The sequence below is a fragment of the Euleptes europaea genome, chromosome 1 (genome assembly GCF_029931775.1).
Source record: "Euleptes europaea isolate rEulEur1 chromosome 1, rEulEur1.hap1, whole genome shotgun sequence".
Classification (NCBI taxonomy): Eukaryota; Metazoa; Chordata; class Lepidosauria; order Squamata; family Sphaerodactylidae; genus Euleptes; species Euleptes europaea.
The window spans coordinates 103,952,740-103,970,839 of record NC_079312.1 but is presented as its reverse complement, the minus strand read 5'-3'; the positions used below and the strand labels follow the sequence as shown (position 1 = coordinate 103,970,839).

Sequence of the window (18,100 nt, the reverse complement as noted above, 5' to 3'; positions counted from 1 at the left end):
TTTGGGCAATAAATCTATGGTAGAAGTCATTTTTACCAGCTTTAGCCCAAATATCAGAACATTCCACATTACTTCTGGTGTGCTGCCAAGCCAAGCCAGGTCTTCCCCTGCTGCCGGTAAGCTCCGCCCCCCAGCTTATCATTGGAGGGGGGCCAAAAGCTCAAGAGTATGAGCCTTCTGACCCATCTGAGAGTTTTATTCATTAATTCAATTTTTAAAAATATTTATATCCCGCCTTTCCTCATGGCTCAAGGCTGCTGACAAATCATAATGAAGATATGACCATTTAAAACCAACAAAATAAAAACCCCAAATAACTCTCTCCCAGAAAGATATACCTGCAATCTATACCTCACTAAAAGTTTTGGCAAATACAAGGCCTTGCGGCCCCTCCTAACATCTTCTAAAGATGGTGCCCTCACCTCCTCAGGGAGCCAGTTCCGCAAAATGGGAGTTGCAATGGAGAAAGGTTTGGGCTCTGGCTAATGCCAGTTTAGCTGCCAGTAGGTGGCAGCCTGTGGACCGTAGATGGTACACGGGAATATCTGGAAGGAGACAGTCCTTTAGATATGTGGGTCCTAGCCCATGAAGGGCTTTAAAGGTCATAACCAGCACCTTGGACAGAACTCAGAAACAAAATGGCAGCCAATCTCAGACCAATAGATAGGCAAGGTACAAAATGGCAGCCAATCTCAGACCAATAGATAAGCAAGATACATTTCTCTTGGCTAGCACCTGACAATAATCAGGTCTAAACAACATCCTACAGTTTGAAAATAATTGCCTAAGGCCATAGGTAGGGTTTTTTAATTACTGTATATACCCGTGTATAAGCCGACCCGCGTATAAGCCGAGGTGCCTAATTTCTCCCCAAAAATGGGGAAAAATTAGGCACCCACGTATAAGCCGAGGGTCGGCTTATAACCCCTCCCCCCCCCAAGACTTACCTTCTGGGCTCCTGGCGGCGGGAAGCGGCGGATCCGGCGGGGGCGGCGGAGCGCCCTCCCCACGGCCGCAGCAGGCCTCTGTAGGCCGCTCCCGGCCGGGAGAAGGCGGCGGGGGCGGCAGAGCGCCCTCCCCGCGGCCGCAGAGGGCCTCTAGAGGCCTCTCCCGGCCGGGAGAAGGTGGCGGGGGCGGCAGAGCGCCCTCCCCGCGGCCGCAGAGGCCTCTAGAGGCCTCTCCCGGCCGGGAGAAGGCGGCGGGGGCGGCGGAGCGCCCTCCCCGCGGCCGCAGCAGGCCTCTGTAGGCCGCTCCTGGCCGGGAGAAGGCGGCGGGGGCGGCGGAGCGCCCTCCCTGCAGCCGCAGGGGGGCTCTGGAGGCCGCTCCCGGCCTGGAAAAGATGCCGGTGGTAAGTTCCCCCCTCCCTCCTCCCTCCTCCTTCCCCCCTCTACCGTATTGACCCGCGTATAAGCCGAGGCCGGCTTTTTCAGCCCTTTTTTTGGGCTGAAAAACTCGGCTTATACGCGAGTATATACGGTAGTAGAGTTCAGATAATGGGATCCTCTTCTCCATATTCCAGCTGAAGATGTAGTCCAACATGTCAGTATTATTTACGCTTCTTTTTGAAACATATGCCCTAGTATGTTTAAGCAGTTAGCTAATACTTGTCATTCCTGGTCTGCTTAGTGTTTCCATGCAGTCCAATTAATTACAATCAAGCAGACACAGGACAAGAAGATTTGGTAACATGTATGGCTTATCATCACCACAGAGATACAGCTTCAGTACTCATAAGATTTAGATGAAATCAGCAATACTTCTTTCATGATCATCCATGAATTATCTGACAAGTCACAACTGGCAAAAGGGTTAATCTCTGCATTATGTAAGGTTCATCCTGTACTCCCCACCCAAGACAGAATGAAGCACATTCTTCCTAACACACAGCCTACAAATTTCAAGTCTACAAATTTATATGAATTTAAGAATTACAACAGTGGGAAAAGCCTACTAGGACTGAAGACTTTGATGGAAATTTCATTTTCATACCTACAGTTCAATTTGGTAACATAAACTGTTCTGCAATTTTTAGTGTGAAGCTGTGGTTTAATGGCAGAGCATATGCTTTGCTTGCAGAAATCCCCAGTTTCAAACACTGCAATCTCCAGTTTCAAACACTGCAAGATCTCCAATTGCAAGTATTGGGAAAAGGCCTTTCCCTGGCGGTGATCTTAGGGAGCTGCTACCCATCAGACAAGGCAGTACTGAGCTAGATGGACCAATAGGCTGACTCACTATAAAGTAGCATTGCATGTTCTACACCCCAATGCATCATGAAGTTGGGTCTGGCGTAAGAAAAACCTCATGTTTTCCAGATGACAGAGTCTGGTTCTACTTCTTAGCCCAGTTTTTCCTCATGCTTGAAACCATTGTTTCTGAGAATCTGTATATTCATTGTGATGTCATCCTTACTCTGATTACCATGACCCAGGATCAAAGAGTAGTGGAACACAAATTAGAAAAGGGACACTTGACTGGATTCTTGTTTTTGGACTGATCTTGAGAGTTGCTAAGGACTCTCTTTCTCAGACACAGCTGGCGTCCTAGAGCATTCTGTTGAAAACCAGCAGTCAGAAAGGAGATATAATTAGAACGTTGATGATATTGTGGGTTTCATACCACCTAATTAAAACCCATTAAAAAAAGAGGGCCATTTGATATATTTATACAAGGAATCTCTAGGTCACCCATACGCCTTTCAATAATGCAGATCTTGAACTGCTTTCAAGTGGCAAGAAGAATGTGAAATGGCTCCCATGCTGATGCTCAAGGCTGGGTTTCTGGTGAGTGATTAATACTTAGGGCAAACAGATGTTTGAACATGCCCATCTTAGTAATTTATGCATTGGCACAACTATCAGAGCTTTCAAAGACTATCTGGTTTTCCGTTTGCTACCTCAAGGGAAGTTGACTCGATTCCATACACCAAATGAACAACTACCCATCTATGGTGCAGCACTATAAACTAATATTCTGAAAAGTGTTCAGCTTGTTGAATATGGTGCACATCAGGTGCTAGGAAGGGGAAGTCTTCTGTAGAACACTATGACTTACTTGCCCCTTCTTCAGTAGGGATTTAATAACAAATGAAGATCTAACCCAAACCACACCCATTCTTTAATTCAATTAATGTGACTAAAACAACTGCAGAAATTCCCGATATTTGGGAGTGATTGGAACTCTCTCTGTCTACTTTAACTTTTCCAGCCAGTAGCAGGGCCAGAGAGGACAGTGACTTGGCAGACTTATGCTAGAAGAAAAACATCTAATTGAAGTAGATTTCACAGAGGAATCTGGGCCCACCTCCTAGCTCCTGGCCTGCTCATCAGCTTGAATCACATTCCATTGGTCTTCAAGGGAGCAGTCCAACCAAATTTGGATTTGGAGTTTCTCAGTTCAGAATGGGGCTTTAACAGGTGATACTGGCACGTACAGAAAGGTTTTTTATTGCCGGAATCACCTGTCATCCCTGGCAGGTAATTTTGTACATTGAAAGAGCCTTCTGTAAATGCCAAAATTGCCTGTCAGAGGACAGTTTCTGGACTCTGACCAGCCATTGTGACACTTACAGACGTTTCTTTAAAAGCCATAGCAGTGCAGTTGTGCAACCTCTGCAAACGCTCGAGGGAGGTAAAGGGGGAGGAGAGGAAATGGGTGGATGGATCTCTCTGTGCTCCTGGGGTTCTGTATTCCATTGAATTTGTAGACATAATCAAATCAAACCAGCAAGAGTGAGGAGGGATTGAACAATACATGGGATGGAGCTCTAGGTATCACAGAACTAGAAAATACAAATAGAAAATTTCACCTCAACTGAGGAAAAGCAAGTTACAGGTGGGAATGTGTTTCTCAATTAAACCCATGGAAATAAATAATGGGAAGAGGGGAATCCTAACAAAAGTCATGACTCTAATAAAGAAGACAAATAAACAATATTGAAAACAGTGTGAATAAAATTTCTGTGCACACCCCCAGTTCCACACAGTTATTGCTTTTAAAGTCGCACATGATGCTTTTTAAAGCAGCGCATCTTTATGGCCAGAAGAGCCAGGTGAAATGAATGGCATGCAGCCTGCTCCACTGATGGAAATTCTTAAAAACTCTTAAAATGTGGAAGGGAATTCACGCATCACGCAAGACAGTAGGGTTGCCAGCCATGGCCTGTCAACCATTGGGAGTCGGGGGTGGGGACATGGTGAGCGCCATTAGCAACGGTATGACATCTATTCTACGGAAAACCCAGAAGTGATATCAGTCCTCTCTAGGAATCTCCAGAATCTCTATGGTAAAACCACAGAGTTTCTGATTATTTCTTGAGAGGACTGACATCACTTCCAGGTTTTCTGGAATTATTAGAAATGAATTCCATTTTGGATTCTTAGTGGACTGAAATCTCAGTGCTGATAGAAACAAAAAATGTCAGCCTTAATAGAAAAACAAATGTTATGTGAGCCAGATTTCTGGTGTTTCTCTCAGAACATGGGATACTGAGAGACATTGATAATTCAGAACCTGTAAATGCTGTTTCCATTTTTAATACTGGCACCTTAATCAGTTGAATACCACAGATCAAAATAGTTTAAAGATGTGTTTAGAAACGTAATTAGAGCGGAGAAAGAAATGGTTTAAACCAGATTCAGTTAAAATGTGGCCCAAGAATTTCCAAAGTGCTCTACTTCGGTTTAAACACCTCCTAGGAATTTTCAGTGCTGACTATTCATTATGACAATGTGGCTCCAGGAAGTGTAGTACATTTCTCATTCATGCAATAGGTTTTGCATGGAAGATGTGGTTGGCACACGGCGCTTTCTTTAGAACACTTTGTTCATATATTTCAAGAGCACATAAATAACTGATGCTCAGAGATCACGAATGGCAGGTTGGCAACCTAGCAAAGGTACAGTATGTATATTGGGGTGTGTGTGTGTGTGACTGATATGGGGAAATGAGCAGGCTGTCCCTTGAACTGATCTCAAAAGGAATGGATAGGTCACACAAATAAAGGGAGACACACAAAAGATGGTGAACGAGATATGATTGGATTATGAGATACAAGACCTGAAAAAGAAGGACAAAGAAAGGAGCAGAGCGGTGAAGAAAGAGCTTTCTTCACAACAACTTGTTACAATGACTCATGAACTTGAAGCTACTGTATCATCCCATAGCCAGGTTCTAGTAGCACAGCATGCTTTTTCATGCAGTAGCAAAAACATGGCCTTTAGAAAACCCAAATAAATAAATGCATACACAGGCCATTTATGCATGGCTGTTTCCTCACAGCCAACCCGCACACTACTTCAGAGCTTTGCTTTGATTATGCTTGCATTTTCTGACTGTCAGAGGTCACCTCGATCTCCCCGTGCATTTCTGCGCATTTTTGTCCGCATTTTCTAGATTCATGTTTAGCCAGCATCCAGAAAATGCGGGGGAAATGTGCAGGAATGCAAAAAAAAAAAAAAAAAAAAAACCCGTGGGATTACACAGAGCTTATTGGGAATGCAAGCAGCAGAAGTCAACGGCTGAATATCAACTTGGCAACATTAGGGTAGTTGGAGACTCTAACTTGGCTTCTTGCATAAAGAGGGCTCCACCTGTAAGTTGATCTAAAGTATCTAATATGCTGACAGTACTAATTTGCCTGTTGCTGGTGTGTCAGCTGATAGATTCCTAATCTCCCCCATGGCTCCTGGAATGGTTCCAGGCACTCTTATGAGGGCACAGAGCATCACCACTCAGTATCCTATGTCAGCACTGAATGAAAGGGGGGAGTACAGGCTGCTCCTGATGTGCTAACTTTCATGGACTTCAGTAAAACATGACTCAGGAAGCTTTTAACTGTACACAACATTGTGAAACCTGGTTTATTAGAAGCAAAAGAAGGCCTACCGTATATACTCGCGTATAAGCCGAGTTTTTCAGCCCAAAAAAAGGGCTGAAAAAGCCGGGTCTCCCTTAAGTGGTAGAGAAAGTTGGCATATAAAAACCAACTCTTTTTCTTCTTCTTCTTCTTGCAACACAGTTGACAATGATAGACCAACAGCCAAACAGTCAAGCACAGCTCCTATCCAAATAGGGTTGCCAACCTCCAGGTACTACCTGGAGATCTCCTGCTATTACAACTGGTCTCCAGCTGATAGAGATCAGTTCACCTGGAGAAAATGGCCACTTTGGCCATTGGACTCTATGGAGTTGAAATCTGTCTCCTCCCCCAAACCCTGCCCTCCTCAGGCTCCACCCCAAAAACCTCCCACTGGTGATGAAGAGGGACCTGGCAACCCTATATCCAAAAGGCCATGTCATTGTTCAACATAACCCCCTTGTGATGATGGCCAAACTGGACAGAAATATTATATACATAAAGAGCAGAATACAAGACAGCATTTGCCAGCCCATCTCCCAACATCCATATATTGATCACGCCTTCTGCCTGGTGTGTATAGGCTCTCAGTGCATGAGCTGTACCCTTTTTTACAGGGTAAAGATTGCATGTTCAGAGCAAATGCACTTTGGGGTATATGTGTGTAGGCTTCTGTGCAGAAGTTACAATGAACATGGGGGGATCAGCAGGCATGATCGCCTCTCCCCACCCTTCATGTGTCTCTTTCTGCACAGTTTAACTATCCACACAGAGCTCATTTTAACTCAATAATGCTTTCCTGGCCACTGTGATTAGAGGAGGTTTGGAAGAGGAGCCCATGAATACAATCTCATAGCATGGTGTACTTCAACTGGAAAGGTACCTTTGCTTTTGTAGATTATAAATCAGAGTTAACCATCCTTGGCATGCATACATTGGAACAGGGCTACAAAATTTCCCACCTGCATCTATTGGAATCTCACTGACTTCTGAAGGACTGAACAAAATTAATGTTTACTATATGCATAGGGCTGCCAACCTCCAGGGGGTGGCTGGAGATCTCCTGCTGGTACGACTGAGCTCCAGCTGATAGAGATCAGTTCACCTGGAGAAAATGGCTGCTGTGGGAAATGGACTCTATGGCATTGAAGTCCCTTCCCTCCCCAAACCCCACCCTTTTCTCAGGCTCCACCCCAAAAAACTCCAGGTATTTCCCAACTTGGAGCTGGCAACCCTATATATGTAGGATTTCTGGTGGCATATTGTAGTATGGATGACCGTCAAGGTGCCTCTCACAAGTAAATAGTGTATATTTGTTTACTTTTTCAAATACCAGCCCAGGCTGCATTAACCATCTACACATGCTAGCCCATAGGACTCTGGGGGCAAAGTTTGGTCCCAACAACCATATAATTAATTACAATGCTAAACACTGCAGAACCTGTATTCTTTGCTCCTTGTACTGTACTTCTTCCAAATTTTATGTAGCTCAGATGACTGTTGATTTATCACATGACAAAAGGATATACATGTTCCTAGTCACGAGGAAATTTAAACTATCAACAGCCTCCCTGGCATGTTGAGCACATCCACATAGTTTCCTCTGAGATGGGTTTCAGGTTTAGGAGGAGACCTTCTGTATTTTAGTCTCATGGGCTGCTTACGCCTATGCAAGTTTTCTCTGAAGTGCCCCACTTTATTCAGTGGGATTTGCTTCCAAGTAGCTGTAATGCAGCCTGCGTGGATGCTGGCACTTGACCCTTTCAATTCCAAATGAGAATTACAGTGCAATCCTATGCAATGGCTCTGATCCAAACTGACTGAAATGCATGGCCTTAAACTGAACAGACTGCAGAGGACTGCACTGTTAAGTCTTCCAGCGCAGAGGGACAAGGTTTGTATTTCAACGTATGTGCTGTACTGCACGCCAGTATCCTGTATCTAAATCCTTATGCTCTGATTAAAACAGCTTTCTTAACAAACAGTACCTGATTTTCCAAAGTCCCCAGATTTTACCCTGTGTCAGGTTTCATTGTGCTAGGACAACCTGTTAATGTTTATCTGAAAAGAAAGGGATTTTGTAGACCTAGTGACTTTTTTTCCAATTGTGTACTCTTCCAGCGTCATCATGAAACGTACTCCCCTTAGATGGGGTCAAGCTTCATGCTCATAGGAAACTGTACACTGCAGCTGCTTATGGACGAGAAGCGCCCATCAGTATCCTTACAAAGAGGGCTCTGCCTTCTGTTGGAGCATAAGGACTGGGGGCCTGAAAACAACAAGAAGGGCACCCTAAAATATAGCCCGCAGAATGATAATGGAGAAAGGCTGCTCACATCTGAGGAAGTTTTGTCCCATCTAAACCCTAGCCTTGAACCCAAACTATTTCCATTGCAAAAAGGCTGTAAGAGAAAAGTTGTCAGAAGCCATGCTGGTCCAGAAGTAAAAAATCCAAAATAACCCAAACCACAATCTACATAATACCTCTTATTAGGACCAACCAAAAGACACATGATAATGTGCCTCTAATATACACTTCGCAAGTTTGACCAGGACCTCACAAAGGGTTGCCAACCTCCGGGTAGTTACGAAAGTCACAGCACTTACGGCTATAACACAATTACAATAATCAAGCAGTATCAGTGTTTATATACATATATTTAACAGAATGCGTGCAATCCTATATCTAACTAAGCTAGCTTACTATACGATTGCAAACATTCTGTTAAATATATGTATATAAACACTGATACTGCTTGATTATTGTAATTGTGTTACAGCCATAAGTGCTGTGACTTTGGTAAACTTTGATATTCAGAACTGATTATTTTGGTTTGGGGTACAACCTCCAGGTAGTAGCTGGAGATCTCCTGCTATTACAACTGATCTCCAGGAGACAGAGATCAGTTCACCTGGAGAAAATGGCCGCTTTGGCAATTGAAGTCCCTCCCCTCCCCAAACCCCGCCTTCCTCAGGCTCCGCCTCAAAAACCTCCTGCCGGTGGTGAAAAGGGACCTGGCAACCCTAACCTCCCATCATGTCCTGAAGAATTTTCCTTTCTATTATAAAATATTTTAATTTGTTTTTGTAACATCCAGCCTGAGGAAGAGTTCTAGTAAATTTGAAAGCTCAAACGCAGTTATGTGCCATTTGGTCACTCCTAATAAAAGGTATTTAGGTGGATTGTGTTCTGGTTTGTAAGAGAAAACCCTGAAGTGTTTTGCTTCTGGTTTACCCCTCTCCTTCCTTAGTTCCTCTTCTAATTGGACAGTTCTCATTAACCAACTTTATGCAATTAGATTGCCTCCATTATCCATGCTTTTCCTGATTCATGACAAATGTCTCTGCTTTCATGTGGCTCTCACATGAGAGCCAGCATGGTGTAGTGGTTAAGAGTGGTGGTTTGGAGCAGTGGACTCTGATCTGGAGAACTGGGTTTGATTCCCCACTCCTCTACATGAGCGGCGGAGGCTAATCTGGTGAACTGAATTTGTTTCCACACTCGTACACATGAAGCCAGCTGGGTGACCTTGGGCTAGTCACACTCTCTCAGCCTCACCTACCTCACAGGGTGTCTGTTGTGGGGAGGGGAAGGGAAGGTGCTTGTAAGCCAGTTTGATTCTTCCTTAAGTGGTAGAGAAAGTCAGCGTATAAAAACCAATTCTTCTTCTTCTCCAGTATTAAATAGGTCTCATTCCTACATCAAAATAGGGATTTGCTTTGCCGTGCCTTGCCCATTCAAGGCCACAGTCCTATGTGTGCTTACTTGACTGAATTCTGTAGAACTTACTTTAGGATTGAGCTATTTTACACTGAACAGACAAGCAGCTGTACAGGTCAATTCATTATTGCTTTTCGACATGTTTGCCTTCCCTTTTCAGTAAGATCCTAACACTCAGAGTCTATCCCTTCCAGTGTACCGGACAGCTGTTTCCAAACAGAAAGGAGATTTGTCAGGCAGTTTCCCCTCCAAAGCCTGTAGCAACATGTCCTTCCTCTTGCGTCTGACTTCAGGAAAAACAGGGCTTTTCGTTGCTGTGATAATTTGGAAACAAAAAAAGCGTGACAGGGCGCAGGTTGAAGGGGTTATGGAGGTTGATTATAGTATGGGAAATGGCTTGCTGACTGCAAAGCTGTGTTAGATTGTGTTCAAAGAGCAGATATCACAGCTCTGAGAATGAACTAAATTCTGCCTGCTTGGCAAAACAGCATCTTCCATAGACTCAGCAGATCTGGTGCCATGTCAGCCAAGGGAGACAAGCAGGCAGCAAGAACCTGTCTCTGATTTTCAAAGTGAGTCACACACCCTTCAGAAACTGCTGAATTACAGTTGATATTCAAACTAAAGTCAATGCATTTACCTGGGCTGAATAAAGACCTTGCATTCATGGCCCATTACCAATGCTGATTTCTCCACACCCATCTCTCCCCTGGACATCACAGACTCTTCTGCATATCACACCTAATCCAATCAAGCCTGCTATTTACATTTACATACTGTTCCTCTACTTAAAGACCGATGGATTCACATTCTAGCTGTATCTGAAGAAGTGAGCTGTGGCTCACGAAAGCTCATACCCTACCAGAAAATATTTTTGTTAGTCTTTAAGGTGCTACTGGACTCTTGCCCTTTTTGACCCTTCAAGCCTACAGACAATAGAGATGCACCAGTCAAAGGATACCATGACTGGATGAGTGCTGGAGCAGTAAACTACAGCAAAAACTGGAGCAGTAAACCACAGAAACTAAGTCAATGCTTTAATATGTATAAAACAGAGGAATCTATGCTTTGTGAACCCAAATAGCTCTTCATTGGGGGATACATTTCAATGATCACTAGACAGTTCGTAGACTTGCTATTGTGCTAATGGTCATTTGCAGCGCTTGCTTTCAGAATTAGTGATAGACTAATGTTTTTGTTTAATTAAGATGTTTATCTTCCACATAAACCAAGCTGAAAGATAGCCAGAGCCCAGCTATTGTTATTTTACAATCTCTTTTAAAATGCTTCAGCAGCCCTTGCTCGAAATGACTGTGCTTCAGATAACAGATAAAGTAAAATAAATAATATAGCAAAGTAAAGTGTTTTGTCCCCCTCTATTGAGGCAAGTATGTGTCGACCTGAAGAAAATCGGAGCTTCTAGAGAACTCTTTTAAAAAAGAGACAAAGAAAGGAGAGTTATTTTCTTCTCTGATGTTTTTCCCCTTCTAGATACTATTCTGGGAAAGTTCTTATTAAGGACTGGTCAAAATGTTCTGAATCAGCATGTGTCCATTATTGGTTACTAACTCGTTCAAGCAAAAAAAAAAAAAAAAAATCTGGGTATGAATGCGTCCAAAGCTCAGTAGTTACTAATGGGAGCATTTTGTTGTAAACGGGAGGTCTCTGACAATGAAAGAGCTAAGCTAAGCCAGAGCAGCACGGCAAGTTTCTGTTTTGTTGCTGCTCAAAGAATAATTTCAGGTAGAGGGAAGAGTTTTCCCATTTTCCCTTAGATTTTCATTAGAGATGAGCCGATTCCTGCAGCTCTATTCCATTTAGAGCTCAGTGCTTCTTCACTTTTCGAGATTTGATCAAAGATCTGTCAACGCTTGCATACGTCCATGGAACAGTGCCCCAGGAGCAGAGGAAAGGCTCTTCCCCTCCCTGCCCCCCTTTTATCCCACGTTTTCTCCTGGTGTCCATAAAGACCGTGACTGAGAGAGAATATTTTCTAGATGTGCATTTATGCGACCTCACAATTTATAGTGCAATCCTATGCAGAGGTACTCTAGTCTCAGTCCATTGAAATCAATAGACTTAGAGTGGAGTAACTCTGCACAGGTTTGTACGGTTAATTACCGCCACAAATTTGCTCCCATGGTTTTCCTGTTGTAATTCTTATTGTAACAGTTAAGAAAACTTTCCCTAAGCCCCAGAATATCTTTTTAATGCACAGTTCTAGGCTTTAAAAGTTCTCTGTAGGCACTGGGTGTCAATGGATAGAAACTGAACTTAGTGAAATCAGAAATCCCATGGAGTCAATCCAATCAGCAGTCGGGGAGGGGGAGTAATTTGATTGCAAACTCCCATTGAACTAGATTTTGTGGTCATTTCTCATTTTTAAGTGGAGGTGGGGTCAAACCTAAGGCCCCAACATGAAGCAAAGCTGTTACTATGTTGGAAGAAGTCAGCAAACATCAGAAAGCCATCCTCTCATGCCTGCGTTGTTTTCTACATGATTACTTCTTGTTCTCTCCATTTCCTTCCTCTATATTTTCTGGACACGTCCCCATTTCCCATTCTCATTCTGCTCCTCTTTCCCTTTTAGCTTCTGTTATTAATCTTCACTCTTCGTTACATGTAGCGAGCTCATGTTGCCAGAAGTGATGGAGGAGAAGCCTATAGGCACACATTTTTAAAGTATGCATTTTGCTTATTATATTTTTAATTTATGATGCTCAGAGTAGTGTGTGTGTATGAGTGTGAGTGAGAAGGGGGGAATCTCTGCTGTAAGAATCTTAAAATAGCACTAGTCCAGAAAGGTCAGGAAAGCTTTCTGACTTGAGCCCATCACCAAGTGGAGAAATAATAACAAATCCTCATCCTCCGGACAAACAGGGATGTCAACATGTGTGCTAAATATGTGTGCCAATCCTTGCAAAGGATGCAGATTGCCTTGTTTCCTCTGCTCTGCTTCTGTTAGGCACTTTCACATCCCCTTGTCAATTATGCTTTGCAAACACAAACAGAAAGAAGAAGCAGCAACATGCAAACTCTCAATGAAAAGCTGTGTCACCTGCAAAATTGTTCCTGGATCATTACTCAACTGAAGACCTTGGGATTTTACTTTAACTGTGCCCTTTGCTGCCCAGTTGGAGGAGACGGCGCTTGCCTTCCACCCACTTCACACCTTCTACCCTCCTCTTTCATGCACCTGTTGACTCACATCTGAGCACCAGCTTCCTATTTGACAAGCCTGCAGCATGATCGAGAGAGAAATGAAACAGGCCGGCATCAGGCAATCTCTCAAACAAAACCACACCAAACCACAGACAAATAGCAAACAGGCTGGGGGGAAATGGGGGCAAACTCAGCATTTGTTGTGCAGGGCTGTCAAAGATATGCAATCTTCCTCTCTAGGAGACCGATCACCAATAAACAAATGGTATTTGAACAGAGAGGTGAGCTCCAGCACCAAGGTAGAGGCATTTCCTGTCACGCTTTTGCAAAACTCAGTCATTTTCGACCACAGTCCTGATCTGTTGTCATCAACCAAAAATACGACACTGAGGTTTTCCAAACCAGGCCTGAACATTTAGTAAAGAGACAAATGCCTTCTAGAGATTTTCTAGAGCTTGTTTCCAAGTGCCTCTTATTTTTTTTTAAATACAAGATTTAACAAAAATCTCTAACTTTGTTGCAACCTGCCTTCCTAATTCAGGAAAACACACTTCCCCTCTACCCCACCTTGTCTCTTCCTCCTTCTTTAATTTTTTTTTTTAAAGGTCTTTGCCAGATGAGGAAGTTTTGTGCTGAGATAGGGGTGTTGGGGGAAAGTTATTGCAAGCAAAAATATCCACTACAAGCATGGGGTTGGGCTTGACATAGAGCTGCCCCACGACCTGTAACAGGAGGTGGACACACACTCACATGGCAGAATGGCACTCGGTTTACTGGCCCAATCGAAACGCATGTGCACACTATGCATCATGCCCACACCCACAAAGCTGAACTGAGAGATGCAGAAACTGCTCGAGGCTCCATAGTAAAGCTTTATCTCCAAAGCTGAAAATGAAAATAATAAAGCTTCAATACTGATTATATTTCTGTGGAATCATGATGGTTTGGCAAATTCTATTGGTACATCCCGCTGTGGAAGTTTGAGTCCTAGTTTGATTAACACAGAGGTGGTATTCACACAGCCCAAATAATGCACTTTCAATCCACTTTCAATGCACCTTAACGATCGTTTGCAAGTGGATTTTGCCAGTTCACACAGTAAAATCCACCTTCAAAGTGCATTGAAAGTGGATTGAAAGTGCATTATTTGGGCAGTGTGAATAGCACCAGAGACTGGCTACAAGCTTATCGTAACCAGCCTTTTAGGGCAAATGTGCTCAAAGGCATTGACCCTGATTGTGGTTGTTTTTCACAGAATCACATAGCCTTACTGAACGAAGCGTAGACTTAGCGCTCCTCCCAAACCAAGCAAAAAACACAAGCAAAAAACAAAGGCCATTTAATCAGAAAGTCTGGTAGGCTAGGGGAAAAGGTAGGCAAGGTGTCTACACCTTGTGAATCTAATACACTAATGGCCAAACAAGCCCTTAATTTAGCTTGACCGCCCGCAGGGAACAACAAGGACAGCATCTGGGTGAAAATTCTGCAATTAAAAAATTATGTAATGACACAGTTCAATCCCATTTTTATTGCAGAATTCTTTGTCTAGGGGTCCTCCTGGGTTAGCAAAAAAACAAAAACGATTTGGAGAGAGACAATGTTTACTGTGTTAATGATAGTTTAAATAGCTTCACAGCTATAAAATCACTCCATAAAGTTAAGCTGGTAGCAAGGAGACCTTAAATGGGGATCTGCTGGCTGGCTGGCTACTTGTTGATCCAAAATGAGGAGAACCCTGCTATGACTTGTAAATACCTTTACCTTCCTGTCACTGCCGGACTAGACGTCAGAGAAGAACAAATGAGCCCATTTGCAGAATAGCAGTTGTAACCCCTGTGCGCTTGAAAACAACGTGTTTCCTTTTATTATAGCGTGAATATGGCCAAACGTTTCACTCTGCCTTAGGCTCTTTGCTGTCAACCACTGGGAGAGGTCAACGACAGCTAAAAGTTCTGATTAACAATTTGACAATAAAACAATTTGACAATGAAGCAATTTGGGGAGGGGCCGTGGCTCAGTGGTAGAGCATCTGCTTGGCATGCAGAAGGTCCCAAGTTCAATCCCTGGCATCTCCAGTTAAAGGGACGGGGCAAGTAGGTGATGTGAAAGACCCCTGCCTGAGACCCTGGAGGGCCGCTACCAGTCTGAGTAGACAATACTGACTTTGATGGACCAAGGGTCTGATTCAGTATAAGGCAGCTTCATGTGTTCAAGTGTTCAAAACTTACTCCTCACTAGTCCCTTGGCATTTCCAAGCACATTTTGCCATCTGTCAAGGCTCTAAATATGGAAGCGTGAGTCCAAGTGCAGGACACGCACAAACTGCAAAGAATCCAATTAATGAGCAGGAGGGTAGGTTAGTTTAGTTACAAACCAATGCTAAGTACGGTCTCCATTTCACAAGCGCAATAAGCACCTAGGATTTCCATAATGTTGGCAAATGAAAACGAGATAACATCAGAGCTGTGTGGGTGGGACATAAATATAGATTTTATATGAAGGAGAGTTGAAAGGCATGCTTATTGCGTTATTATCAATAAAGATCTGGTATTCCTGAGGATTTTGGAGACTGTGTTTGCACTGGTTCCTACAGAGTGGACTTTCTGCAGGTAAAGAACTTGGGATAGTCAACTACCATGACTATGCACCGTGGTGCTCAAGAAATTCAGTCACTATAAACAAGATTAAAAATGTAAAAAAAGTGACTTTATGGTATTCAAAAACATAATACAACCAACCTTTAAATACAATCCTTAATTTTATCACTTCCTAGTAGGAGGGCAAGTTATCAATACCATCAAATTTCTCCTTGAGTGAAGGATTTCACGTTTACCATAGCAGCTCAGTTCAGTATTAGTCCTATGTCAGTGAGGTAGAGGGGTATAGTAACATCATATCAAAATAATAAATTCCTTGGTGGGCTGACCCCTACAGTATCTTGACTCTTGGCTGAAGAAAAGACTCTAACATGGACAACACAGGCAAATCCAAATAATCTTTCCTGAAATACTTTGTATAGCCTACTGTTGAACCAGCATGGGCCACCTCCCAAAGGCTGGTACAACTTGTGCTCAGTTTTGTTTGACCAAAAGCCATTACATTCATTTCCCTGTTTAAGTGCCGTATGGGGATAATGAAAACCCTGCTAAGGAAGAATCATGTGTACTACTCTCAGTCCCCTGGGATTCAGTGCTACCATGCAAGACAGTACCTTTACAGTGTAAAAATTCTTCCCCGGTAGGGGGGCCTCCTTCTTCAGCCAGCAGTTCAAGAGCCTTCTCTTCTCGTGTCGGATAGCCATTGTGATCCCCAATGAAGTCTGTTTTCCCATTGCTGTTTGAATATCCATTGACGTACATTTTCAAGGCAGACCTCCGGAAGCAGAGAATCTCCTGGAAAGCATACCTGAAGTCCGGGCTGCGGCAGTAGATCAAGGGGTTGAAGGCCGAATTGACATACCCCACCCAGTTCAAAAAGATGTATACAAATTTGGGGATGCGATTGGGACAGATGACAAAGACAATGTTGACTATGAAGAAAGGGAGCCAGCACAAGGTGAAGGTGCCCATGATGATGCCAAGAGTTTTTAGAGCTTTGTGTTCCTTCAGGCAGAACTTGGATGCTCGCCGGTGACTCGCCCTTCCGCCGTTCTGCTCCTGGAGTGCAGTGCTGTGCTGATGGAACCGCCCTTCGCACTTGTCTATCTTCTTCAGCTGCTTCTGGGCGACCTGGAAAACCCGGGCATAGACAAAAATCATGACCACCAGAGGTATGTAGAAGGAGATGATGGAGGAGGTGATGGCATACTCTCGGTTGGTGAAGAAGTCGCAGCAGGTGGCGTCGTCGTAGCACCGGCGGGCCTCGTCGTCGGTGGCCCTGTACCAGTGCATCTGGATGGGCAGGAAGGAGGTCAGGATGGACACGACCCAGACCAAGAGGATGACCAGCCTGGCTTTATTCTTGGTCAGGTGGCTCTGGTACTTGAAGGGGGACGTGATGGCGAAGTACCTGTCCACGGCGATGACGCAGAGGGTCTCGATGCTGGCCGTGACGCACAGCACGTCGATGGAGGTCCAGAACTCGCACCAGAAGTTCCCGAACTTCCAGGTGTGCAGCATGATGTGGCTGGCCCCGAAGGGGACCACCGCCAGCCCCATCAGGAGGTCGGCGCAGGCCAGGGAGGTGATGAAGTAGTTGGTGACCGTCTGGAGGCGCTGGAAGCGGGCGATGGCGGTGATGACCAGCACGTTGCCGAAGACGATGGCCAGCACGATCAGCGACATGAGGACGCCCATGCCCACGATCCAGCTCTCCCCGGGGTGGGTCGAGTTGGCCGCGCTGGGGCCGCTGGCGTTCGGGCTCAGCGCGGGGGGCGCCGAGCCGGCGGAGCTGGCCGTCCCCATGGGCCGCCGGGGGGGGGGGGAGAAAAAAAGTTCCGATCCCCTCTCTTCCGATCCCCTGCGGCTCTGCAAAGGGACCCGCGATCACTGCTCGGTCCCCCCGGCGCGCCCGACGCGAAGCCCGCTTAGCCTCCGCGCGCGCTCCGCTCTGGGCTGCTCCAGGCGCGCTGGAGAGGCAGGCAGGCAGGCTTTGCAAGCAAGCAAGCAAGCGCGCGCGGGGCTGGCGGGGGAGCGCGCGCCTCCTGCAGCCGTCCGCCCTCCTCGAGGCGCCTCCCGCGAGTAACCTCGCCTCGCCGAGGAACTTTGTCCGGAGCCCGTTATGTTTGGGGGAACATATAGGAACTCCCCATTGTGACGTCTGGCCGCCGGCGGCCAATCAGGAGCCGGGAGGGGGACACACACCAAAGAGGCACGAGCAGCGGCTGAGTCGCGCCGGGCTGCCCTCGCGCGCCGGTGGCCAACGCTGGGCTCTTCCAGCTTGGAGCGCGCGGTCGGTGGGTGGGCCGGGCTGCTACGCCGCCGCCCGCCCCCCCCGGCTCGGTTTCTGCCCCTCCATCGGCGCCGCTCTCTTCTGGAAGGGGCCCCCGGGGTCCTTCGGGCCCGACCTGCGGCCGGGTGGGAAGAGAGGGCGCTGGGGAGGCGCGCTCCCCCCCGCGTGGGAAGTGGGGCATTTCGCTATAGAAATTAGTGAGCTATAGAAATTATAGAATGCTATATAGAGCTATAGAAATTAGTCTTTTTTAATATCTATACATTATATTAACAATAAGTTTAAAACTGATATGACACTTCTGCGGAAGTCAGGTGAAGGGTCACATGGGGTGATGGGTGGTGGGATAGGGGGCATCTTATAAGAATTCACAATTATATTCTAAAATGGTATTAATGAATATATATTGATACTCCTGGTTTTTTATTGTTGTTTTAGTTTTTTTTGTTTGTTTTTATTGTTATAATTTT

At 45.1% G+C, this 18,100-nt stretch overlaps 1 protein-coding gene across 1 annotated transcript in view; it reads right to left on the bottom strand.

Moving 5' to 3' along the window:
* ADRB2 (adrenoceptor beta 2) overlaps positions 1-17,143 on the bottom strand; it is a 91,124-nt gene extending 73,981 nt beyond the window's left edge. Inside the window, exon 1 of the mRNA XM_056861111.1 lies at positions 15,952-17,143. Within this exon, the coding sequence (XP_056717089.1) occupies positions 15,952-17,143 (1,192 nt within the window). The remainder of the gene's footprint in view (positions 1-15,951) is intronic.
* Positions 17,144-18,100: the final 957 nt, after the last annotated feature.